The 26656-nt window shown below is 37.1% G+C and overlaps 1 protein-coding gene across 1 annotated transcript in view; it reads left to right on the top strand.

The window, feature by feature from the left end:
* Positions 1 to 26656, top strand: part of RELCH (RAB11 binding and LisH domain, coiled-coil and HEAT repeat containing) — a gene marked incomplete at both ends in the record, with an annotated part of 69849 nt that overhangs the window by 9882 nt on the left and 33311 nt on the right. Inside the window, 9 exon segments of the mRNA XM_079533227.1 lie at positions 6321 to 6410; positions 12866 to 12937; positions 13056 to 13111; positions 13222 to 13335; positions 14963 to 15166; positions 15251 to 15342; positions 16305 to 16613; positions 20673 to 20748; positions 21089 to 21184. Of these exon segments, the coding sequence (XP_079389353.1) occupies positions 6321 to 6410; positions 12866 to 12937; positions 13056 to 13111; positions 13222 to 13335; positions 14963 to 15166; positions 15251 to 15342; positions 16305 to 16613; positions 20673 to 20748; positions 21089 to 21184 (1109 nt within the window).

Below are 26656 nucleotides of genomic sequence, written 5' to 3' on the forward strand. Positions count from 1 at the left end.
TTGTACAGTTCTTCTAATACCAATGTCAGAGCACTTCAGCCTTCTCTGAAGTAAAAGATAAATATGTCAGCGCTTTCAGATGCAAAGCTTCTGGAAATCTGCACCTTAAATATTCAGAATTCTCTATATAAATATTTTCTGGTGTCCACTAGAATTAACAGTACTCCATGATGGGTTTTTTCAGGTCTGTGGTGTTTCTAGGCTGTATTCCTGCTTACTAAGGCTACAATAAACGACAAGTAAAACTCTACTAACTAGCCACATTTAGTGTCTTCCAGAATTGTTGTTTCTGTTGTTTTCTATTTCTGTTTTTTTGTATGTGTGGAAAGTAGTGGATCTTTGTTCCTCCTTCTCCAAATAATGTGTGAGGAAGGAAGAGCCTACGTGATGGCTCTCTACATTTCTGAAGAGCCTACATGATGGCTTTCTAATAGCATGATAGGCTGAAGTTTTTAGCCAAACTAATGGGCTGGGGACTTCCAGTGTCTCCAGAGAAGTTTGTCTTCCTATGCTGTCTTCTTACAGCTGTTTCTTTCTGCATAAAAACACATAATGCACTTAAAACCTGGTCTAAAATGGAAATAATTTGATCCTAGTATGCTGCACATTCAGTAAAAAGCTACCTTTGGACTTTATTGGGAAGTATTCTTTGTGTTGCCTCTTGTTCCGTATGATGCTGATCAAAATAAAATTGCTGGCAGCCATTTATTATTCTGATTGGTTTAAAATGTGATAAGTCTTGCTTCAGGTTACAGATGCTTTGCAGTTCAGGTGAATGCTTACAAGTAGAGATGCCGAGTGGATTGGTCTTTTACGTGTGTATCAACCCTTGTTCTTGTTTCAAGAAGTTCTTGGTCTTCATATGCACTGTTTAGATTTGTTAGGTACACAGTGATATGGCTTCTTATCATCACGGGGAAAAGATGACAACTTCCTAGCTGTTCTACCAGCTAGTTATTTTTAAATTAATTTAGGTGTTTGCAAAGTAAATGCAGATAACTTCTAAATTATTTATTGTTTTTTGTTTCTTGAGCCTTTTTGATGATATAGTTTGTTTGTTTTTAAGTGGTTTAAGAAATACCTCTACACAAGCGCTTTATTAAATAGTCTTTGTGTAAGACAGCAACTTATTCCTGCTTAATTCATGTACTTTAAAACTGTGGTTAGTGTGGTCCTTGTTGGAATCCCTTTAGATAAACAGATGGAAATAAACTGTTTTAACCATCAGAGTGAATGAAACTTAATCTTTTTGGGGTGCTTGAAACTAGATGAGGTAGTTGCAACTAGATGGTATTTAATGTCCCTTCCTACTCCATCCATTGTTGATTCTGTATGATTTTCTTGTTATATATGTCACTGGAAGGCACTACCACTTCTTGAGTTTTAGGGTTTTCTTGTTTGTTTTTTTCCTTAACATTTTCCTCCTTTAGAAAGTTATACTCAACTTAAAGTGAAAGGAGGAGGTGAATGTGTCTGGGGAGCAGAAACTGTCATGTGGAATCTGCCTGCATCACAAGTAACGAGTCTGGGAATAAAAAGGGAATCAAAGTTACTTTTCTCTGGAATGAGGCAGTATCTCAACAAATAAATCAAAATGTGCAAAATGTGATGATGGACCTGATTTTAAACTTCACAAATGAAATTAGAGTAGTTGCATTTTCCAAAAAAATGGATTGAAGAACACTTCTGAACTTTGATCAAGTGTCATTTGTGTGATTCTCAGCTTTCTGATTTTTCTTAATCCCTTTCCAAATGGCTCAGATTTGCCCAGGCTCTGTGTTGCAATCCCGCTCTATTTCATGGCATTTCACTACAGGAGGTCTAAAAAATCAAACCCTATCTTTCTTGCTTGCACACTTGTGACTCTCTCTTGCCACCTTGCAGTGCTGCACTTCATGGAGTTTTTCATACCTGCTTGTCAATGCTTATTGCACTGTTTTGACATTCTGAAACATGAAGCTGATAATGCTTATTTTTTTTTTTACTGATCACTTACAAGGAATTACTGACTAAAAAGAAAGGTGTTTCAATTCAGAACACCAGAGAAACAAATAGAAAATCCGCACGCAAACTGCTAGTAAGAATGTGCATAGTATAACAGCAGGATGGTTTCCTACTACTGTGCCACTTTAGTTTTTGTTAAAGCAGAACCGGAGTTCAGCCACAGCAAGCTTTCTCCCTGCAGGGTTCTGCCTTTATTATCCTTGTCAAATAACATAAGCCTAAGATTTTTCTTTCTCATTAAAAAGACATTATCTAAAGAAATATACATTGTTCCCTACGAAATTAGTGCTTCTTATCAGCTCAGAAAGTAGTTCTTATTAGAGCTGCATGAGTTGAGCACAGCTCTCCCTGTCCTATTTCTTCTTCTAACAGCCCTACTAGTTTTCTCAGTGAGTGAAGCCATGTGTTGTCTGTAGGGAAGTGCTGTTTTCAGCCTCTGTTTCTTTCTGTGTGGATATATGCTTTATAGAAGCGCACACCTTGAGGCTATACAATGTTATTCCATAATTTTCTGGGGGCTGCTGTTAGTCTTTGGAGAAAAGCCATCCACTGATGGCTGCTTGCAAAGAAAGTGGGAGGAAGTGAGACAACAGTTTCTTGCACAGTTGCATTTCATGTAGGTGAAGCAGTGGAGCAGGCATGCTGTTGTTTAGCTTTTGGCAGCCTCCAGCATGTGTGTGCTTTGACTGCTGTTGATACCATATGCTGCATGCTTGTCAGCCCTCACCTTTCTGGGCACCATTTTCAGTTAGCTGTCTCCTCCTTCTTTGCTACCCAGGTGATCTTGCAGGCTGATCCCTCAACATCTATCCAAAATTCCCCTCTGCTGTTCAAACTTACTGTTTACATTTATGTTGGATTTGGTTCTGTTTCTTCAGCAGTTTCAACATGTGAAATAACTCCAAAATTCATCTCATAGTACCAGGAAGACAGAGGTCAGTGGTGTTGCTGTGGTACTGGGTGGAAGGAGGGGATCCTTTTGCTGTCTGCTTTCCACTTGGCTTAGTAACATCAGTGCCCTGGGTAGAAGCTGCCAATATAGCTGAGGTTCATGTGGCACTGACTGCTTTGCAGTGTGAGCACGAGAAGGAGGAGTTGCCAATTGGGCCTCACCTCACCTGGCTATGTTGGGAGCCCGTCTTTCCAGGGGGTGGCAGAAACAAGTTACCTGCTGCCTGAAGCACCTTTGCTGAGGAGCTGTGGCCCAGCAGAGCGCTGGTGACTAAGCTTTCTCTATAGCTGGCACTTGGCAGGGCCCTTAACCTCAGCAGAGATGGCGTGCTGATGCCTGAGGAGCCAGTTTGGCCCGGAGATGTCTCAGCCCAAGTGCTTCAGCCCAGTGGTCTCTCCCCACTGTAGCAGGAACTGGTTGGTATAAGAGCCACACTACGTATTTTAAAGGTGGTGTACTGTAGCAAAGTGGTAATAAAAACCTTGTTACATTGTTCAAGCTAAGCATTTAGCTTGTGTTGCGTTCTAGAAGCTGTAATTTCACAGAATCACAAAATGGCCTGGGTTGGAAGGGACCTCAGGAATCATCAACCCCCCTGCCACATGCAGGGCCACTAACCTCCACGTTTAATACCAGACCAGGCTGCCCAGGGCCCCATCCAACCTGGCCTTGAACACCTCCAGGGACAAGGCATCCACAACCTCTCTGGGCAGCCTGTTCCAGCACCTCACCACTCCCTATATTTTCCTACATCTGCATTGTGTATTGCTTTGAGAGACATTGATCTGAGAAGCTGGTGTTCAGTCTGTGTGCATATGCTGCTATGGTGCTTTTGCTTCAGCGTTTGCTTGGTTGTTGTATGGGCACTGCTGAGGCACGGCTTGAACCTCTGATTGATCACCTGAGGCGAGCCATGAGTCAGCCAGAGGAGCACAGGTGAAGGCAATTTTCCTGTGCTGCCGGAAGGGGTGGAGCCAGGCTCCAGCCCTCCTAGACCTATTTAAGAGCTGGCTACCAGTGGGGAAGGATCTCTTCTGGAGATCAGCTCTGCTGGAGTTTTGTGAGTGAGCCCAGGATAGGGGTAAGCCTTCTATTTATTCTCTTTTGTTATCGTAGTCTGCTTTGCCTAATTCTCTTGCTTATTTTGTGATTATAACATCCTAATATTCTTTGATTATACAGTTGTGCTACACCTCTCTCAGTCTAAATTCAGGTTCCACCACAGTGATAGATAAAAAGGTGGTTTTCATTGTAAATCTTAAATTTAGATAGATTCTGTTAGCTCCACACTGTTGAAGCATACAGACCAAGTTTAATTTACCTGTTTGAGAAGTAAGTTACGTATGAAGGAGCTGTATGTACCAACCCATACGTAAGGAGGGCTTCAGATGTTTCTGTTATTGTCTATACTCAGATGGTGAGGGGGAGTTTAAATGATGAATGTACGAATTTCAAACTTAGAAATTGCCAGTGTGCACATAGGTGTGATGTTTAAGGCCCTTTCTGGATGTTCAAATCATCAAAGTATGTGGTTGTTGAGGGTTTTTTTTGTTTCTGTAAGGACCTTTTATCATGTAAGAGTGGTGCATATTTGCTGGCTGGGAATTGTTAGATTTACAGCTGCTGGTACAATCTTAAATGGTTTCTGTTGTGTATGTCTTGATGCAGAATTAAATTGAAAGATGATTTTTTTTTTCTCTTTTAATTTCTGGTTGCTGTTTTGGTAAACAGGTTTGTGTTTTGTTGCTGGGTTTCTTTTTTGGACTTTGGGATGGAAAATGTATTTGCATGTACAGCTTTGGATGAGCCGTTAATTATTATGTGGTTGGCTTCCTGAAAGTTTGGCAGTTGTTACTCTGATGTTACTGCTGGATAAGAGGCGTAGAAAATGATTCTGTGCGTTTGCCACAATAATAGTATGCATAAGACTGGGTCACCTATCTCAAATGCCATTTTTGTCATTGAAACCTTTATTTGTATGCTGTTTCTTTGTTTAACTTGAGCCTTGAATTCAATTTTATCCAATTTCAAGTGAAATGAATTGGAACAGTACTTACTGAACAGCATTAGGCATCCTGTAATATCAGATCTGAAGACTTTCATGCCATGTATTCAAAAGTCACGTTTTCTTTTGACCTTAATCGCTTCTAACCGTGGTGTGTGTGTGTGTATATATCTACACATTTGTCAGGCACTTCAGTTTGGTGCTGTATTATTCTGCTTGAGCTAGGAAACTTGTTTTCCTGTGTAAAGTTTTGCAAGTAACCAAAACAATGTGTATCCAAATGTTCTGATGTCCTTTTGGAGCTGGTTTATGTACAGAAGGTGTCACAAGACCTTATGTATCAGTGTAAGGCTTAAATGTGCGAAGAAACCCCAAACATTAGTAGATTCTTTAATTTTTGACACAGTATAGAATTACTTCTTTTCCATTTTACATGTTTTCCATGGTGTTAGTCATGACAGAATGTGACTGACAAGGGATGAAATTGCTTCTATTCCTGCTGGCAGTTACTTTTTTTTTTTTTTTTTTTTGACAGCCAAGTGGAATTTGCTCTTTGTTAAAGTGACAACAGTTCTAATGTAATTAAAATTATTTCAGGAGAGCTACACAGAGATTAATTTTGAAAGGAGGGGTGCGGTTTAAAGTACCTGATACAGTGGAACGTGCAAATCATGAATGTATTCTACTTATTTTGGGTTCTGTTGCTGTTTGAGCAATTCTACTGCATATTTTTTCTAATGAAAGAAGGGGGAGATCAAAAGAAAAAGGTAGAGCCAAGGTCAAAGCATTTTGCTGGTTACTGAATTTCTTGATTTAAAAATTAAATTCTAGAGCATGAATATTAAAACCGCAGTACTATGAACTGTGCTGGTCTTGCTTTATTTTTGCTATAACACAGTCCTTGGTTAATGTTCTATTAAGTGGGTATGTACTGAATTTAACAGATGGAGTTGAGAGTTAATACAGCATTTGGCTGTGCTAATGTTTCAAAATTTCAAAATACTAAAAAGGGGAAGAGAACTGCTTGCAGCTTGTTACAGAGCGGTCTGAATCTATTTCTTATTGTTTGCTCGGTTACATCTAAGTAAAGTCTCTAGCCCTTGTGGAAAAGGGAAGGAGCTCTGTATGCTGCTCCTGCTGTATTGTGGCAAGGGCAGAAATGCTGTCTTTACAAGCAGAAAAGGGAAATTTATTTGTCTAAAGACAGACTTTATGGAAAATGTAGTGAAATTCCACTGTTGCAGCACAGTTCACCTTTTACTAATAGTTTTTGAAATGAGATGTTTTGCCTTATTAAAGTAGTCAACTCTTTAAGACTTAAGTTGTTTTTTGCTTTTCGGCTCTTTCTTCTCTCTTAAGATCGCGCTGGAAGCATCAGTACTCTTGATTCCTTAGATTTTGCAAGATACTCCGACGACGGCAATAGGGAAGCGGACGAAAGAGTGGCGGGTAAGTTTGTATGATTTAGGAATCACAGATTGCCAGCTTTACCATTTGGCACGTTGTTTTTAGCAGCAACATAGGTAAATATTCCCGAAGTTTATATTATTTATTATAATATTCCCAAGACTTCTCTGTGATGGTTTACCTAGTCACTTAATGATAGATTAGGTTTCAGATGTTGTACTGTAATGACTGTGAACATTCAGACAGGTGTGCTTTTATATGACTTATGTTACTTATTTATATGAGTAAGGAATATACTTGAAAGCTGGGACCAATCTCAGACAATGATCAATATGTTGATATTGCCTATTGGCTGCAAGCATGCAGTTGAAACGCTTCTAAATCACTGTGTAGCAGTCTGTGGCTATTGCAGAGGTAGCAGCTTTCTCATGTGAAGATTTGCAGTGAGGCAGCTGGTTAAACATAGCTTATGTGTAGATCAAATATGCATTGCCAAACCCATAGTGAATTTTAGATTTTGTCAGTTCCACAAGTCATCTTTGCTACAATCTTAACTGTAGCACTTTTCTTCCCATTTTATTTCTAGATTGTTTAAGATATTTTCTTGTGATAGGACTTCTCGCTTCTTGTAGTTCTCAATTAAGAATCTCGGAAATTTTAAATTTCAGGATTTTCAGTTACATCACAAAAGGTGATGTAAAGAGACTGCCTTTCTTTCATCTTTGAAGTTATTATTATAAGCTTTTTTGCATGTGAGCCATGTTGCTACAATCCACTTTCTTCCTGAGCTTAGTTGTTTAGCTACTCAGCTTCTCTGGAGAAAACCATAAAAATGTCAGTAGAACTTGCTGCTCAGTTTATTTCCAGTGAAATAGTTCCACTCAGTATCGTAAACACTTGGAATTTGTCCATGCTGTGACCTTTTTTCACATTGTTTATCTTTATGAAGCCTGAAGTGATGGAAGCTGCCTTGTTTCTGCTCCGTACTGTTATCTGCTTCAAACCCTTGTGTTTCTCATGGTGAAATCCATGAATGTGAAGCATGTTCAGATACTTTGATATTCTGGCCTGTAACTGTAGGTATTGATTTTTCTTTTGTTTATATGAAAACTGCCAGGTTTTCTAAACAGTGTTTTTAAGGAACCCGGATATTTCTGTATCATGTTCTGGAATACAATGCGAAAGCAAACATTTGCTAGTGGTTTTTAAATTTTCACCATCTTGATAGATTTTTTTCTATATCTAGGCAATCTTTCTTGACAGTACTACTATTGAGAGAGCTAGCTTGATCTTAGCTTGGAGCTGTGTTTTCTGATCGAATTGGATTACAGAAAGTAAGAACTGAGCAGAACTGACAGTTAGCAGAGCCATTCATCTTCTGGCGGTACATTAATGACAAAATATTGATTGTTTACAGTATGAAATCAATGCATCCTAAAATTAAATACTAAGTATAATAAATCGTTTCCTAGAACAAAGATTTTGGAAGACTACAGTATAGTAATTGACTGTCGTCATGTAATAGATAAGTAAATTATTTGTCAGAATATTTAAATTACATGCTTGTGATCTTTAGAGACGTTTTTCCATGAGTTGCTGGAAGTGATGTAAGAATCAAAGCAAGACTAGATAGGATTTCTGGTTGCTTGTAAAGTTGTAAGTTTTCCAAAACATCACATTTCTAGTTCAGTTGTAATTGCTTAAAATATCTTGCACCAATTCTGCATCAGACCGTTTATCCAAGCAGTAAGCTGTCTCATGGAAGTCCATTCAGGAAAATGCAAGTCTTCAATATGCACACAAAAAACATTTCAGTAGAGATTGCAAAGCCTTTATATGCGCAGTTCCTTCTTTGAACAAAAACTGGCTATTAGCTTCTACTTTCAAAGTCAACCTTACCTGCAGATGTGCTTTCAAATGTAAGTCTACCTTGCTTCTTACCGTACGTTTTTTTTCTCAGCAGAGAGAATCAATGAGTAGGCATTAAAGCTGTAATCTATTGCAAGAGCTGCAGGCTGCAATCTGATAGTCACATATTCTTTTGATAATTCTCAGAGTTAGATTAGAATAGTTTCTTTTTTTAAAATACGTTCCTCACATTATTATCTTTGGGTTGTTTTTTTTTTTTTAACCATTTGGACAGAATCCATTATTTCTATTATCCATTTCCTAGCAAATGTCAAATGAAGGATAAAAAAATGAATGCATATCAGTCAGTAATGAATCCTGAGTCAGAAGTACTATTAAAATGAAGTTATTGTGTATCCAGTTACAAATATTTTTTTTTTACATTAGAAAAGCCAGATGAAAAAAATGTCTGTATGGACCGTCCAAAGCCATCATGTTTCCAGTTTTGCTTTTATGGATGGTGTTAGGGTTGGCTGCCAGGTTTCTCCTTTTGGCAGTCCAAAAAATGTTGGAAATAAATACAAGGATTATTGTTTGAAGTAGATTTCAGTATTTCAGTTGTGTTGGTCCAGCTCATTCCATCTGACATTAAAAAGCCTTGAAGCGAAAGTGTTTTGAAGAGTTGGCATGAACTTGTCATTTGGGAAATCTGATCAAAGGAAGTTTAGTGACTCTCATTTGTAATACTGTCATCAGCATGTCTGAACAGATATAATTCACAGAAGCCAGTCAGGATGCGGATAAACATCACAGAACTAATTGTAGTAGAAAATATCTATTTTCTTCCTCATCTACCTGACATCTGCTGGATCTTACTATGGATGTAAAGCGCCGTGTAACAAACTGGATAAAAAAAATTCATAATCCTCAAAGTTTTAACAACAGCAACAACAACAGAAAAGCATCATTGGTGCTTACAATGCACTGGATGAAACAACTTCTTCTGTAAGACTATTAAGTGCTGAACCAGTTGGTACTAAGATAAGGTCAGTACTGAAGGATTTATGAGGCTTAGGGAACCTTCTCCAAATACTTGTTTTCATGAGAATGGAAAACCTACTTGAAGTCATATACCTGCAGTATTCAGTGTAAATAGGTCATCTGACATTCAATCTAAGAACTGAATCTTCTGCCACGTCTTAAATTGACTGTGCAGGTATGTTTGTGACCTAAAAACTCTCCGTATTTTAAAATATTTAGCATTGCCAACCTATCACTGTCATCTACTGTTCTGAGAATCTGCTCGTTTTAGAAATATGATACTGTTCTTTTGGTGATAATAAAATTAATTATTGTCATGTAAGTAGAAATACATGCTGAAAACGTTTACTTTTCGACTTATTTGCCTTTGAGCAACAAAAGCGCTGTTCGTGTGCATCTCATTGTTCAGTATCCCAAACCACAAGTTGCTCCTTATAATTAACTTCTTGATCTATGGTTCAGCAAATTCTGAAGTCATTAAAAAATGTGGATGAATAGGAAGAGATCCTTGAAAAAGCCTTATTTTAAAATTTGTAAGCTGTGCAGATGAGCTTCCCATTTCATCTATGCACTTCTTTTTTAAGGTGTGCTTGAGTAGCTGCCTAAAAACAGAAGTGCTGAATTGTTCTAATCCTTAGTTGCCTTCTTGAAAGACTCAAGTCTTTTAAATAAGGCTAAGTAAATTTTTTTCCCCCGCAGATGGTAGGTGTAATGATTTGAGTTCTTTAAAAGAGAAAAAGCAAGAGAGTCCCTGAAATTCAGAATGCACTCTTCTTGTTGCAAGATAACACAACTATATAGCTCCTAAGTACTGCTCTGTGCCTTCCTATAGAGAGTTAGCTTAATTCTTTACTTTCCTAGCTGTGTGTCAAAAAACTCTTCTGTATGTCATGCTTAGACAGTTTAGCTCCATTCACTAATGTATTATATGTGGTATGAATTCAGTCAAGCATTAAGTTAATATTCAGCTGACTTTATCAATGTTATTGAAAGGTTAAACTTTCTAAGGTAGGTAAACATTAGGAGAAGGAGGGGAGGGAGAGAGAGAGACCAGGTGATTTCTTTTAAAAGCCAGTGGTTGGGAAATGGTTACAAAGGAAGTCAGGTCATTAACAAATGGGGATTTCCATGTTGGTTTCATTGGTGTACGCCTTGAGTTAAACATCTCTGTGTATTTTGGCAAAACAGTGCATTTCCGTATAGTTTCTGAAATAAAGAGCTTCTAATTATAATACAAAACTCTATTAAAATTGCATTGTAAATATTTGGAAAAATTGACTAAAACCTAGGAACAAACTTCTTCAAATAAAAGCTAAATTTGTGTCTTCCAGATGCACTATGGTTTGTATAGTGACAGTTACAATGTTGACATTCCTAAGGCAAGAAACGAGGTACAATTGTGAGCTTACTGTTTGTAGCAGCATTACTGTGGCTGTTATGACAGGCTGTGAAGTGAGTTCTTCACAAATATGGTACGTTCAGAATCTTCCACTGTATACAGAGAAACATGCAGCAGAGTAATCTTCTTAAAAGGTTGACTGGGTGAAGTCCTAATGGCTTCTCAGAATTTTCAGCACCATCAGAGTTTACTAAAAAAGTAATTCTTGCCGTCTGACATGGGTTTGTCTGACATGATTTTTTTTGGCTTTCTATACCTTCAGTCATGTTTTATTCCTATTTTCCTTGATGAGATACCTGAGTTTTTCTAGTTTTCTAGTTTATGTTGGTTTTCTAACTTTTTTGTTGTTGTTTTAAATTTCTATCATTCTAGTGCAGGGCACTCCTGATCTGCAACTGTTCTGGTCATTGATAATATTTTCAGAGAATAAAATGTTAAGAGTCATTTCCATCAGAAAAAAATTAGTCAATTTGAATTTACTGTAATTTGCAAAAACTGAAAAACAAGCAGCTTTCAACTTAGAATCTTAACTGTGAATGCAAGGAAGCCATAAAACGATCAGATGCTTCACTACAAGAGCATTTTCTAACTTTGTTGCACAGAAGTATTTGCAGATCAGCATTGCTGAATACTAGAGATTTCGCATATTTTATTCATCATATCCTCAGTTGTGCTTTTAACATCGCTGCAGTAAAATTCTGTGCATCAAACAAGTTCCTTTCATGTAGCAAATGTGGTGTACTGTAGTTACTCCTTCAGTTTTTATGGAAAAATGCAAACTGAGTGAATCTTTTTTTCCATGCATGCTATTGATCAGAAAGTTCTTAATCACGTGTTCCAAAAAGGAAACCAGTTTTTGTAGTCTTCAGCAGCATTCCTTACAGATGAGTCAATTCAGTACTTCTGCACTGTGCTGTCCTTTGCAAATATTTAAAAATGCCACATTAAATTGTTTCCAGGCAATGATTAAAAGTCTTATTAATATATTCGTATTAAAAGCAACTACAGTATTTTTAGCTTTGCTTTGGAGTCAAAATTAAGTAAATGTTAGGCATTCACTTCAGTCATGCAGACATTTTGGTGTGGAAACTGCTTTATGCTTCTCTCAACTAGTTCATTACAAAGCTCATTCTTTACAGTAGCTATTAAGACACTTACTGTATCTTTTGCAAGGTACAAAATGTTAAAATTTGACACCACAGTACATACATGTGGCTTAAAATTAAAATGTGTGAAATTCAAGTGCAAGCAAAGCACTCCTGGCTCTTTCAGAGAGAGTAACAGGACGTGAGAAACTCACAACAGTGATAGGGCTGAAAGCAGGTGGAAGTGTCACCTAGAATTTTGTGGTTTGAAATCTCTAAAACTTACGCTAGATGGCTAAAAATGTTTTATCCCCAAGACTCACTGGAATATTTAAGGATAATGGAGCAAAGACATTTTTCTTGCAGGCTTCTCTGTATGCACTGAGGGAGCTGCAGATTTTGCTTTTTTTTATTTGCATCTCTTAGATGTATTCAACATTTAAGTCTTAATTACTTCTAGGGTATTCCTGAAAACATGAAGTAAAAGGAAAAAAAAGGTTTTAAAAAGAGATTCATTTGAGTAAGAAAATGAGGCAAGCTTCAAATTCTGCCACTAAAAATAATATTTTTCAATGTATAAATATTTCAGTAATTTCAATATATAAATTCTTTTTCAAATAAAAAAAGAAATCAGTAGTCTCAGTGGGACGGTGCATTCACATTAGGGTTTTAGTTTTGCTACATGGTGACAGCTAACACTGCCACCAACATGTATGTGCATTATTTAGATCTGATCTTTGTCCCCTGCCCCTTAGAAATTAAAATTTTGACAGTACCAGCTGACCATACGTGAAGAAGAAGAAATAACAAACTTTTTCCAGTAATGCAGAGTTAAAAACAAGCAGCCAAATAAAAACAAAACAGCCTACAGCGAGTCCTTGTCAGACAGCTTGAAATTTTGGCTTAGTTAATTAATCCCAATGAACCGATGGAAAACATTCACCAGTTTGCTTTCAGACCAACTCTGCTGCATGTGTTCATAAGTTCCATGAAGACTGCATGCTTTCTGTTGAATACAAACTGTATATTTTTTTTCATACCCATCCTTGCTTTTTATATTTTATTTTTTGTTTCCCTTGCCTTGGTTGGATGCCTGTGTGTGTTTAATCCAAATCCCTGTCCAGTCCTGGAGTTTGAACTACGGAAAGCCAAGGAGACCATACAGGCCCTCCGAGCCAACCTGACTCAGGCTGCAGGTGGTGTACACAAACCTTTTCTTAAGCCTCTACTTTGAACAATGTAGAAGTAGCTGAGCTCATCCTGGTTGAAAGAATAAAATTTAGTTACTGTTTTTTTTTTTTTTTTCCTCCCCAGAAAATGAAGTTCCTTTGCAGGAACGAAAAAATTATAAATCAAGTCCTGAAATTCAGGTAGGTGGCTGGTGAAAACTGAGCTTTGCATGGGCCTTAATGCAGATATGCTTCAGTGGCTTACAGCAAGATGAATCAAAGATGCAGTGTATTGTTTTCTTTTTTTCCAGGAGCCAATCAGACCTCTTGAGAAAAGAGCTCTAAACTTCCTAGTTAATGAATTTTTATTGAAGAATAGTTACAAGCTTACATCAATAACATTTTCAGATGAAAACCATGATCAGGTAAGATTTTCTTTTTTTATTACACATGAATTTTCCACATTCAGATCTTTCTGTAAGCTCAAGTGAGCTTAAATGAGTATTCTAAGAGTTAAATGTTAGCGTTTTCATATAAAAAGCATGGCTTGGAAACAGCTGTTTGTGAAGTACATTCTCCAAGTCTGTAGGAAGGAGACAAGAGTCTCTGCTTTCTATAAAGGAAGCAAAAGAAGGTAATGATAACTATCTCTAATTGTATTTTACTATTCAGCTTATGTATTTAGAAAGGCAGTTTCCAAACAATGTCATAAAATTCTAGAATGTTGAGGTTGGACAGCACCTCTGCAATTCGTCAGGTCCAGCTCTTGCTCAAGCAGTGGCATCGAAAGCAGGTTGTACAAGTCCATGTCCAGACAGCTCTCACCTCTCCAAGGAGGAGACTCCACAACTTCCAACCTGTGGCAGTGCTTGGTCACTCTCACAGTAAATGAGTGTTTCCTGACATTCCAGTTTGTGCCCATTGCTTCTTGTCCTGTTGCTGGGCACCATTGAAAGGAACCTGTCTGCATGTTCCTTGCACCCTTCCTTAGGGTATTTATATACATTGATGAGATTTCCCCCGAGCCACTTTTCTCTGGGCTGAACAGTCCCAGCTTTCTTGGCTGCTCCTCACAGGAGAGATGTTCTAGTCCCTGTCCCTTCACCATTTTCATAGCTCCTTCCCATTACTTTCTTCAGTGTCCGTGTCTCTTGTACTGGGGAGCCCAGAACTGGACACAGCACTCCAGATATGGTCTTACAAACCCTGAACAGAGGGGAGAGGTCACCTCCCTTGGTCTGACTGCACTTGGCGTAATGCAATCTAGAATATCATTAACCTTCTTTGTAGCAGGAGGACATTGCTTTTGTATGTATTTAATATTAAATTTATACATAACCAGACTAGAAAAAAATTGTCAACATTCTTGAAGTAAAAAAATAAAAGCATGAATCTATTTGAGATTTAACTCCTTTTAAGAGAGCATCACAACTCCTCCTCATCAGTGTACGTGCTTATTTGTGTATATAAGTGTGAAATAATCTTGTAGGATAGTTAAGTTACATGTCAGTGAAAAAAACAAGGTCGAGTTGTAACAGTTTGAGATGGAAGGTTGTATTATTGTATTCATCAGTGTACACTGAATACACTTATGTCCAGATTTTGCTGAAAATACACACCCTGTCTATCAGTTGTCTTCAGAGCTATTTGACTGTCTCCTTTTGGAAGATTGTACATGTAAGTGAGAAGGGAACAAAGTGATAGCCCTATCAGTAGGAAGTCTTCTACCACGTTTACTGGCTTCTGTTAGAATTTGATCAATTATACGTTTGATTCTCTACGTTTGATTGATTGATTGAAGTATTTGTATCCTAGAGCACAAAAAAAATTGTGAGCTGTGTGTTTTGGAAGGTTCTCTTTTTTAATACACTGCTTAGAACTGTCTTTAGGGTGAGACTGCTTTAGGTTATGAAATGAGCTCTTATTACTGCAGTGCAGCTTTGACATGATTATTTTGCTCTTCTTTGAATGCAGACCTAAGTTAAACAAGGAAGAAAAACAGTGCTAGAAATAAGTCTATTGTGTGGTTTGTTTTCTCTTATTGCTTTGAAGGATTTTGAATTGTGGGATGATGTGGGATTGAACATTCCAAAACCTCCTGACCTTTTACAACTCTATCGGGACTTTGGAAACCATCATGTTACCACAAGAGATGTGGTGGATGTATCAGTTGGTGTAGATGATGATGAGTTGGAGGCTGCCACCCCTATACTTGGGACAGTTCCGGTATTTGAAACAACACCACAATCAATAGAAGTAAGAGGCTGCACGAAAGAAATTTCAACTGTTTGCATCATTACTTCATTGTACTAACCTCTTTTGTCTCTATCTTGTATTTAGCAATGTTTGATAGTGCAGAAATTAGAAGATCAAATTAGTGTTTTAAACAATGAGAAATGGTCTTTGATGGAACAAATCCAAAGACTTGAGAGGTATGTATTTATCCATCTGCTTAACTGCTAATAAATGTCAGAATAACTTCTCAGTGTTTTTCTGACACATGTATCAAAACACAGTTTTTACCTATAAAACTGCTAGGAGTTCTTTGGAGCAGTGCAATCTTTCCTTTTAGTATGTGGTATTTGATTTGGGGGGAAAAAAACCAAGAGACTTTAAACTGAGTATTTATCTTTTGATTACTGACATTGTTTAATTTTGGAATTAGCTTTGTTCCCTCAGTGCAACTTCTTTATTTACTTAACTGAAAATAGCATCAGTTCTGATGTGTTTTGTGTAGATTTTGCTCCTCAGTCAGCTATATTTAACTCTGCAGTACTGCACTGTGGAGAGGTTGCAATGCTGTTTAAGGTTGTATTTTAAATAATTTATTTTAATATCGTTTTTCTTTCTGTAATAGAAATGACAAGATCTTGAACAACGACGATAAAAAGCCTTTAAAAGGTTGTTCAAAACGTGATTCTGTAAGCTGTAAGATTCCATTCTTCTTAGGAGAATGAATGTTAGAACAAGTTAGACAATTTTTCAATGACTTTAACGACTTGTACTCTTACCATTTCAAAACTAAGTGGGATGCTTTGTACTAATTCTTTTCGTAGTGTTTTGAGTTTTGTACCCCAGATGGGTGTCTCTCTGTGGACAGTATGTTTCAGTACTAAGAGTTCAGCCAGAAACATTATAACACTAGCTCTTGTCACTTATTTATAGCTCTGAATCACTTGTTCTGAATGCAGCATTTTTCCTTCTACTAATTGTTGACTGAAGACCTCTGGTAAACTGGTGCTCATCTGAAAAACTTGATAGAGACTTTGAACGTACTGGATTTGAAGAAAGAACTGTTCAGTGTGTTGTCCTTATTTCTGTCCTTGTTTTGTGATTCCGGCAACCTTGTCAGGAAAGTAACAAAAACATTCATTCTTGGTTTTAACTTTTTCAGTGAAATAGATTTCCTCAAGAATGAAAACTTTGCCGTGTCTACAGTTTATGGTGTAGCTCCCCATCCTTCCTTAGAGCAAGTGCCTCACACAGTCTCAGAGGACAATGGACGGTACTTGGATATCAAGAGCTCTGAGAATGACAGTAAACATGCAGACACTGAGGAAAAAAGCCTTTCTTCATCAGCTGAACATGATACAAGGACTTCAAAAGATGATACGCTAAATTCTGTCCCCTGTAAAGACGCAGAGAAAGTGTCCTCTTGTGCTCCATCAGCTAAAACTGCAGTGCACTTTGATAAACCGAATAGGTGAGCGATTAGTTTTAAAATAAAATGCTTTAAAAATTAAGAAATGTGTAATTTTTCTAACAAAGCCCAGCAACAGGCTTAAATCATTTTTGTTTTGAATATGAATGAAAGGCTTAGCATGCCTTTATTGAACACTGATGATACTTTCACATAGTGTTCCTACTGATTTTTAGGGAGGACAATTTTTAGCATCAACTGTAAGTGCTTCTTTTCACCTCCTACATGTTTCTAAATCTTGCCATAATCTTTGTGTCAAAAATGAAAAGCCAAAATTAAAGTGATGAATGAGAAAACAGGTTGTTTGTGTTCTCCATTACAATTTAGTTTTGTAATGAAATCTATTCCACTTGGAGAGTGGTTGGAAAGACTTTAGTTTTTCCATCTGGAAATGCAGGTTTAGTAGTTATTCTCCTAGGGCACTGAAAAACTTTAGGTTTTTTTTTTTTTGTTTTTTTTTTTTTTTTTTAAAAAAAAAAACCAGAAATAGTATCTACTGATATTCTCTATTGTTTTTTGATGTTTGAATTTGAGGCTTGTCTTCATTAGGTGACTATGATTCTTTTTAATTAAATAAAGTATTCATGTTATTAATTGGAAACTATGAGTCTGTGCGTTTGAATGCTGCTGGGGAAGTCTCTGAAATATATGCAGGATTTTTAAGCATTATAGTGAAGAAGGGAAGTAACTTATTGAATAAGTAAAAGACAAACAACAGTGTACTACTAGGAGTTGAGCAGGCTGCAGAGATAGTAAAGTGTGTACAACTGAGGGCATGCATAGGAAAGTAATACAAAGAAGAAATGGACGTGTGTGGTATTCTGCACAGACAGAAAAATGAATAGAAGCTGAAAATTACTTTCCCTGCTCACCTCCCTCCAAAAAAGAAAGAAAAAAGAGTAACTACCCTTGCTAATAATTAACTTTGCTCACAAATCCTATGTGTCTTGTAAGTTCTCATATTAATCCTGGGAGATGAAGGCAGGTTTTTTTAGAATGGAGCAGCAGGAAAGATATTTGATTTCTGAGTACAGTATGTTAGCGTTACTACTAATTTCATCTGTTCTAATTGAATGATTAGTGCTTAGTAAGAAAGTAAAACTCAGGTGGGACTTATCTGAGTTTTTTCAGTGGTTCCATTTAAACTTTCAGGATTTGTTTAATGTATTTTTATATTTCTTTCATATTCTAGCTGAACACTGAGGCTGTGTAATAATCAAAATTTGTACCTGTCATACATTTATGACTGTAAATTTGCATGCTTGCCTTCGTCTGTGCCTTCTTACAAGTTTCTTTTTGTTCAGTGTAATTGGGACTGCTGGGAGGAATTAAGAACACAAATAGTAGGTTGGTGGTTTGGAGATAGTAGAGGATGAGTATTAAAATAGGATGAGATCTATGAATAAGGAAGGAATTCCAGAGGAATATATGACAGGTTTCTAGAATAGATAATTTATTTTGCTGGCTCACAGGCCTTTAAAACCCATGTGCAATGATGTATGGCTGCTGCAGCATTTTTTTTTTTTTTTTTTTTTTTTTTTTTTAGAGAAACAACTACCCTGAATAAAACCTTCAGTTTACATGGAGTCCATTAATTTCAGAGATGCACTGACACAGCATTTGGTGCACAAATAAGTGACTTGTGTGTAATACGTAGCTATTTTGGTACTGAATTTCCTATTTTACATGTCAGGGAAGGATCAAAGGAAACAATCCTTGATAGTGTTTTATAGATTCATATCTCTTAGCTGACTGCATGAAAGAATTATACTGTTTCTTAATCAATGCTGCTTCTCCCACAGATCTCAAGATACTCATGTACTGCATATATATTTTATTCAATCTAAGGCAGCCATTTGTAGAGAACAATTACTGCAGTTTATTCAAGAGTTGTTAAAAAACTGCATTAAAAGCTAGGACTTGGTTCTCAAAGACAAGACTGTTACTACTGTAGCTAGAGGATGGATTCTTGGCATAAATCTTAACCAGATGGGAAAAGATGATGGGAGAGCAAGTGAGCCTGCTTGATGTGACTGTAACAGGAACAGGTGTGTGTACATGCCCAAAAATGAGGACCTGGGGATCCTTGGAGAAGTGCCTTGTGTAACAGATTGCAGCAGAAAGCACTAGCAGAAGTTTAAATAGACTCCATTGCATATATTTATTCAACTCGTTTTAGGTGTTTGGTAATTTGAACCAAATACAAGGTGTTTTCTTCATGTAGCAGTCAATTTTTCAGTAAATTGTCTCCTTTCTCCTAGTTACGTAGGGAAAAGAGTAGTGCTTGCATTTTGTCTTCATCATGCTTTCTTATATTTACACTTCGTTACTGGCATCTGCTGGTCCTTGAAAAGGCTTTCTATTGACTTGGTGAAAGAGGCCTGAGTTTGTCACTGTTTCTGTGAGGACAGGCTTTATTAAATTTCATAAAGAAGCTTTCTAGAATGTAAACATAGGTAGTAGAACTTATAAAGCCTATGCTGCCCAGAGCTTGCTGTTAATTAACCCCTAGGGAAATTCAAGGGAAATGCTGTCACACTTGGTCTTTTTTTCCTCTGCAAAATGAGGATAGAACTTTGTCCCAATTTGAGTATTTAATTAAGGTTTCAGGTAGATAAGAATTTGACATTCTGTGGAGTGCAAAGGTAAAATTAAAATGAACAGCCAAGACAGATGTTGGCTTTGATTCTGTTGATATTACAGTACTGCTTTGCAACGCTTGCTCCAGTTCTCCCAGTGTAATTAAAGGCTGGAATTGCATCTGCAAATATGGCATTCAGTAATGCCTTTATGCAGTAAGGGCTAGCATATTATTAAACCAAGGTCCTTTACAGCTCACTACCATCTGGATCTCTTATTTTTCTTAAGTGAACTCTTTTACAAAATCAAGCTGATTTGAATTAAAATAAACTGACTTCATTAAAACTTAAAGAGAAGAGGAAGACTATTCTGTATATTTATCTAAATCCTTCTGGTTTAGATTAGACTGTTTTAAGCAAGAAATTAGATTTTTGATGTTGGTGTTTTGTGTTTTTCTTTCTTTGGTTAGAAAAGATTTGTATATATTTCCCGTGGATAATGTAACTTTTCAACCTATTGAATAAAAATATATATGTCCATACATGTACAATCACATATATGTAGGCTTTTCTTCACTTAAGCTCTCAAAATAGCACTTTTAAGAGTTGAAGTATTAAAAGGTGTATTTTCCACAAAAGAAAGAAATTGCCCTCTGCCTGGAGGACAAATGCTCCTTCTCTCTTGAAGCATGGTGGATGAAGCAGTTAGATTAGTCTCTAAATACAGAAGATAAAGGCATAGGATGCTGCTGCCAACAGTTGCCTGTACTACATAATGATCAGTCAGGGTCTTCTGAGGTCATTTCTGCCAAATTATTCTCTTTGGACAAACTAGTTCTGAGACTCTTATCTGAGTTTTGTGTTTGTACTTGAGGCTTTGAGTAGTTGGACTGTGTTTGCTGGTTCAGTGCATATCCACAAGGTGGTACTTCTAGAAATAAACATCGGGGATGAAACAGCAACTTAAGTCAGGCTTTCACTATCCATCTGAACCCAACGTTTTAGATTCTAGATTGGCAGTTTAGTCTGGATTTAATGCTGAAGCTTCTAAGTGATGGACTACTCAAACTTTTTTATCCAGTGTACAAAATTGGAGCATTGAGCAAAAACTGCTGGTTGCTTGCAGTATTTTTTCCTTCAGTTTGCAAAAGAGTATGCTTCCTCTTGTATTGCTGAAACTTCCTTTTCTTTACGTCTTCTTTTTCTTCTTCCTTTTCTATTTTTGTCTGTGAAGCAATCTGAAAGACATTACATTTTTAGGAACTGAAAGTAACTTCTTAATTAGGGCATCTATTGTTTTCTAGTTACAAACTGGAAATCATAGAAGTGAAAGGTAATTGTGAATATTCTACTGCATGCTTCACTGAAAACTGAAAACAAATGCTGTTGAATGTCATTTTATCTAGCTGGCTGAACCAGAGTGAAAGTCATTACCTTTCTGATCCATACTTTCCCTCACCCTCCCTTTTTGATGATATTTCAGGAAATTGTCACCAGCTTTCCATCAAGCACTACTGTCTTTCTGTCGAATGTCAGCAGATAGTCGTTTGGGATCAGAGGTATGTTTCCCAGTTGGCATAAACTAGAAGATTCCTTCTGTATGATAGCAGTAGTTAAACCATCAATTGTTTTGTGTCAACGCTTACCAAGGTACACGGAAAGGGCAGTTTATGGGCATGAAAATTAAGGAAAAAGGATTCTAGCTAAAATATGCTACCTAGTTATAGCTATGTAATTACTGGAAAATTTTGAGTTTCAACAAGTGGATTCATGCTTTTGAAGTTAGCCCACCAGCTGCCAAGCCCAAACGTACAAGTTACTATGAGTAACCAATCAAAAAGGATGTTTTTCTATTCCTTTACTTCAGTTAAAAATATGTAAATATACTCTATTTTCTAGGTATCTCGAATTGCAGACAGTGAGAAAAGTGTCATGCTAATGTTGGGACGCTGCCTGCCTCATATTGTTCCTAATGTGCTGCTTGCAAAGCGAGAGGTGAGGAACCTGGGAATTTTGCTTTTTATTTTTACCAGGATGCTTTCTTCATTTTGAAGATTTTACTTGCAATCGTGTTCTTACTTTTGTGCATGCATCTCTGCTTCTAGAGAATGGTTTTACATCTGTGTCAGGTGAGTTCAGTAAACCTGCATGATGGTATCTGAATATTTCTTCCTTTGCTTAAGGCACCTGTTGGCGTTCAGCAACACTAACTCTTACTGTAGGTCCATCCATTTGTGGTAGCACCAGCGTTTTTGTTAGAGAAGGCTCTGGTTGATGTGGGTCACAAAGAACAGAGGATGAAGTTCAAAAATTAAATTTAATTTTATTTCCTCAGTTTTGAAGCGGATTAAAGCTCAGGTTATTTTGCAGCACTGCGTACTTGTGAAAAAATGTATTTTTCCTGAAGATCCACGTATCAGCCAAGACAATGTTCATCAAAAGCACCTCTTCATAGGAAAATTCCCAATCTTATTCATGCATTTTCCTCAAATTTGTAGTAAAACTAAATAAAATTGAAAAAATGTGATGTTTTGATTCTAAATGAAGTAAATCTTCTATATAGCCATTCACACTGCGTGACGTAGAAAAGGAAGGTGGTGATTGAGGATGGGGGCAAGAAATGCTGTTATGCTTTGCTGTGTAAGTATTGCACACTAGTAAAAGCATGTTTAAAAAAAAAAAAAAAAAGGCAGAAAAAAAAATGTAGCTACCCTATTCTTAACCATAGCAGGGGTATTAAAATAGCATATTTTGTTGAATAAGCTGTAGTCCTTGTTGAGGAGACCTACAGTATGGTACATTTAGTAGGGCTTATTGCATAAATTTGTTTTAAGGCTTTTAAAACTCCTTTAGAAATTTGTACTGATCCTATAATATAAAACTTAGAAGCATACAAGCAATTATTAGTGGTCGACGTGGTCAATTTGACATGTTCCACACTTTGATTACAGATGTACTGTATTTGAAAGTATCATACTAAATAAACTATATTACAGGGTTTTGGATGGATGAGTGCAGCAGGACTTTTGTTTGCTGTTCATGGAAAAGATTTTGTTAGTAATCTTTCAGAAATAATTCTATAAATGTTCTAGGATCAGTGCTTAATTTCTGATTTCTTAATTACTCCTTCCCTTTGCTTGGCAGGATGTGGTATTTTGGCTTATTACTGCTTGTCGCATAGTCTGTGCAGTACACTTAATATTTCCATGACCTTTTAGGCTATTTCCTACTTACTTTGTTTTACAGTTGAAATACGTCTGATTACATTTATTTTTGCCTTGAATGAATCATCTATTTCCATTTGACTGAAGATCTCAAAATTGAGGATTTTGTAACTGGATTGCATGGGATGCTTAACATTCTGAGAATTGAAATTTTCTTTAAAAACAGTTATTGTTAGTTACCACTCATTGGTATAACTATTGTAATGTTCCTTTAGGTGTAATTACAGAATTTGAAGGACATTTTGGGTAGACCATCTGTTAGTATTTTTCACATTAGCATTGTGAAATGCCAAACTAAGATCTAGGCTCTCTTCAACAAGGTACCCTCTTGGGTCTTATCTATACAGTCTTACTGTTAAAGATTCTTAACTGAATTTTATTGATAACTGGTCTTGAAATGTACTAAAAATTCTCAATATGAGCAATATACTTCATAAGTGATCACCAGGCAGTGCTGAAAATATATAGTGGTGGTATTTAAGGTCTTACACTGTCACTGTGTTTAATGTGAGAATTAAACATGGTTTTGTGGTAAATCTCTAAGGTCCTCCCTCATCTTTGTTCCTTAAGCATCATCACATTGTAATTGATTGCAAAATCTGCAGCTGAACATGTGTTGTGTATTGCCATTTTGAAGAAGCTGTTAAGTGGAAGATGACAGTCTCTTAATAGGTTTTGTCCCTAGCCAGGGATTTAGGGGCCATTTCATCAATCCTTTTCACCCTCTTAAAAGTTAGAGGCAGCCTCCCTGACATGGGGCTAAGTAAATATGATCCAGTAAATACGATAGTTGACTTCTGAGCAGCCACTTAGTGTCAGAATGGCTGGCACATTTCTGAAATGGCTTACTCTGTGTATTGGTGCATTGGTTACACTGTGTATTAGTTCTTTGATGTCTGTGGTTTAGGTTCTAATGGAAGATCAAAAAGAGGTAAAAACCTAGTAATGAACAGGGTAGCTATGGAGATCATTGTGGTCGTTTCTGAAAGACCAGGTCAACTGGGTAAGATCAATAACACACAATGAAGGTCATGAAAATTCCATGCAGCAAATAAAGTTTAGTTTTAAATTTATCCCCCAAAAATCCAAATCCCACTTTATCACGACTGCTAGAAAATATGTATGTGTGTTTAAATCTTTATGTTCAATCACCTGTAACAGAGATGTTGCAAGCCAAATGTTAACTGGAACGAGAAGTAGCAAAATGTTAAAAACTCTTCTTCTTAAAAAACAAACAAACAACTGAGTATGTAGTTTGCAATAATGCTTCTTGCAGATGAGCAGTTTGAGTTAATAACATTTTATCTGCATTAGAATCTCACTCCTGAAATATGTTTACCACTTAAACCTGAAGAACATTTATTTAAAATAAAAGTCACCTTGTTTGTCTGGAGGTAAAATATAAAGATTCCATTGGCTAAATTTTAGGAAAAAGCTGTCATTATTTTTTTGTGGTAACAATCAGTTCACATCTGCAAATAAGAATCAGTTCTTAACTGATCTGTCAACCTTAATGAGATGTAAGAATCAATGTCTTTCTCTCATGTAATAGGAAGTACCATGCTTCTGTGTTCTGTGCTCTGAAATATGTAGTCTTTGAGCAGAATTTAGGACACAGTAAAGTTTTTGGTTTAGCATTAGGATCTTGTTCTCAAGCAACGTTCTTCCATGACTATTCTTACCCTTCAGTTCATTGTTGTTTCAAGGTTAGTTTTTCTCACTTGTATGCTTTCATTTGTGTAGTGCAAACTTAGGAAAATGATAACAGTAATAGCTTACTGAATGTCCTCCACTAGTTTTTTATTTCTAATTTCTATTTAAGTAGAATCAAACATACTAAGAACAAGGTTGTGCTGTTGTTTGCAAAGTTGAAGGGAAAGATAATGCTGAATATGCAAACTTTGAGTGCCGTTCACTGCAAGAGGAAAGTAATGCGGTGGATCTAAAATTGTTTTAATTAGCATATAGTAACTGTACATAGACATCACTGAGGTACCTTCATTCTCTGACAGGTTTTATGGGCATTTGTCTCTTAAAAAGTAATTGTGTTGATTTTCACCAGTCTTATCCTCTCAAGTCATAAAATTCCGGCTTTATTTAAAAAAAAAATAATAATAATGAAAAGCCCATTTTATAAACAACCACAGACACAGAAAAACAATACTGCATTTGACCATCCTCCTAAATGAATGTGTGTAGAAGTCGCACCAAGTAAATGTAATGACTGTTTGTTCTGATTGTGTTTGGATAAATGTATGTAAGGTTGAATTCCCAGGCATGAAAACAGTCAGCCATCATTCTCTTCGGAAAGACTTTCTATTTTAGGGGGGAGAATTACAATAGGCTTGGGATAAAGAAGTGTAATAGAAGAGAAAAATTCACTGAGCAATTACTTTTTCTAATACTTCGTACAACATAGGCTGAGGTAGGCTCTTATAGATGGTGCTTCTGTAAATAGGTATATTGTTGCTCTGAGCCTGTTTGCTGGTTCTTTTCCCGTATATGTATTTTGTTTTTCGTTTGTCTCCCCACGTTAAAGAGAGGCAGAACCATTTTCCTTCCTTAGTTCCCATCTCAGGATATGAATTGGTGAGGTAGTTTTCTTAGAATTAAATAAGATTGCCAAATATCCTCTTGATCTCTAGTCTTTCAGCACTATGTCCTTGAATGAAATGTACATAATTAATGGATTCAAGCAGTCGTATTTAATGTTCTGACTTGAATTGCCAGTTGTTGCTACATTTATTACAATATGCAGCATTTCCAAGTCACATATTAATCCTACGATTTTCTTTATTTTCAGTCTGAAAGGATGAATTCTGAGTATATAGTCTCTTCTACAAGGGTGTATCTTTTTTTCCCTAGTACCTGCAGCTGTTTCAGTTGCTTCAGTTATGATTTTGTTTGCTTTACTGACTTTCAGAGACAGAATCACAAAATTGTAAAGGTTTGAGTCCAACCTCTCTGCTAAAGCAGGTTCCCTGGAGTAGGTTACACAGGAGAGCATCCACATGAGCTCTGGCTATCCAGAGAAGGAGTCTCCACAACCTCTCTGGTCAGCCTGTTCCAGTGCTCTGTCACCCTCACAGGAAAGATGTTTTTCTTCATGTTCATTTGGAGTTTCCTGTGTTCCAGTTTGTGCCTGTTGTCCCTTGTCCAGTCACTAGGCATCACCAAAAACAGCCTGTCCCCATCCACTTGACTTCTACACCTTAGGTATTTACACATATTGATAAGATCCCCCCTTAGTCTTCTCCAGACTGAAGAGTCCCAGGTCTCTCAGCCTTTCCTCGTAAGGGAGATGCTCCAGGCCACTCATCTCTGTGGCACTCCACTGGACTCTCTTCCAGTAGCTCCCTATCTTTCTTGGGCTGAGAAGCCCAAAACTGGACACAGTACTCCAGGGGTGACCTCACCAGCGCGGAGTAGAGGGGGAGGATCACCCCCCTCTACATGCTGGCTACATTCTTCTTAATGCTGTTGACCTTCTTGGCCACGAGGCCTCACTGTTGGTCAAGCTGTTCTGTTACAAAAAAGATTTCGTGTAGCACACTGATTCACAATTTAAACACTGACTAATGGAAATTAAAAAGAATGCATTCATAGAATTCTTATTTGGGTTAGGTTGGAAGAGATCGTAAAGTCCATCCACTCACTGGATTAGGCTGCCCAGGGCCCCCTCCAACCTGGCCTTGAGCACTTCCAGGGATGGGGCATCCACAGATTCTCTGGGCAGCCTATGCCACTGCCTCACTACTCTCTGAGTAAAGAATTTCTTCAAAAAACCTATATCTTTTAGTTTAAAGTCATTACCCATTGTCTTATAACTACACTCTGATAAGTCGTTCTCCAGCTTTCCTGTAGGTAGTTTTTAGGTACTGGAAAGCCTCAGGGAGGTCTCCCCAGAGCTTTCTCATCTCTAGGCTGAGGAACCCCAGCTCTCTCAGCCTCTTTTCATCCGGGAAGTGCTTCAGCACACTGAAATAATCACAGTGTCATCCTGGTTTATTTGTCATTGCTTTCACCTATTTACCATATTACTGCATTTAACCTTTGAAATAATAAAAAGATGACAATTCCAAACTATGAAAGTAACTGATTTTGGCATTTAATGCTTCTTGCATTTATTCATTGAGATAGTTATTTTACTGACAAGTATTTCAGCAAAAAGGTATCAACAGTGCTGCAGGAGACTTCTCTAAATGTCCCTGTATGTTGCTCATTGCGCAGTAAAAACAAAATA

The sequence above is a fragment of the Tetrao urogallus genome (genome assembly GCF_951394365.1).
Source record: "Tetrao urogallus genome assembly, chromosome: 3".
NCBI classification, from domain to species: Eukaryota; Metazoa; Chordata; class Aves; order Galliformes; family Phasianidae; genus Tetrao; species Tetrao urogallus.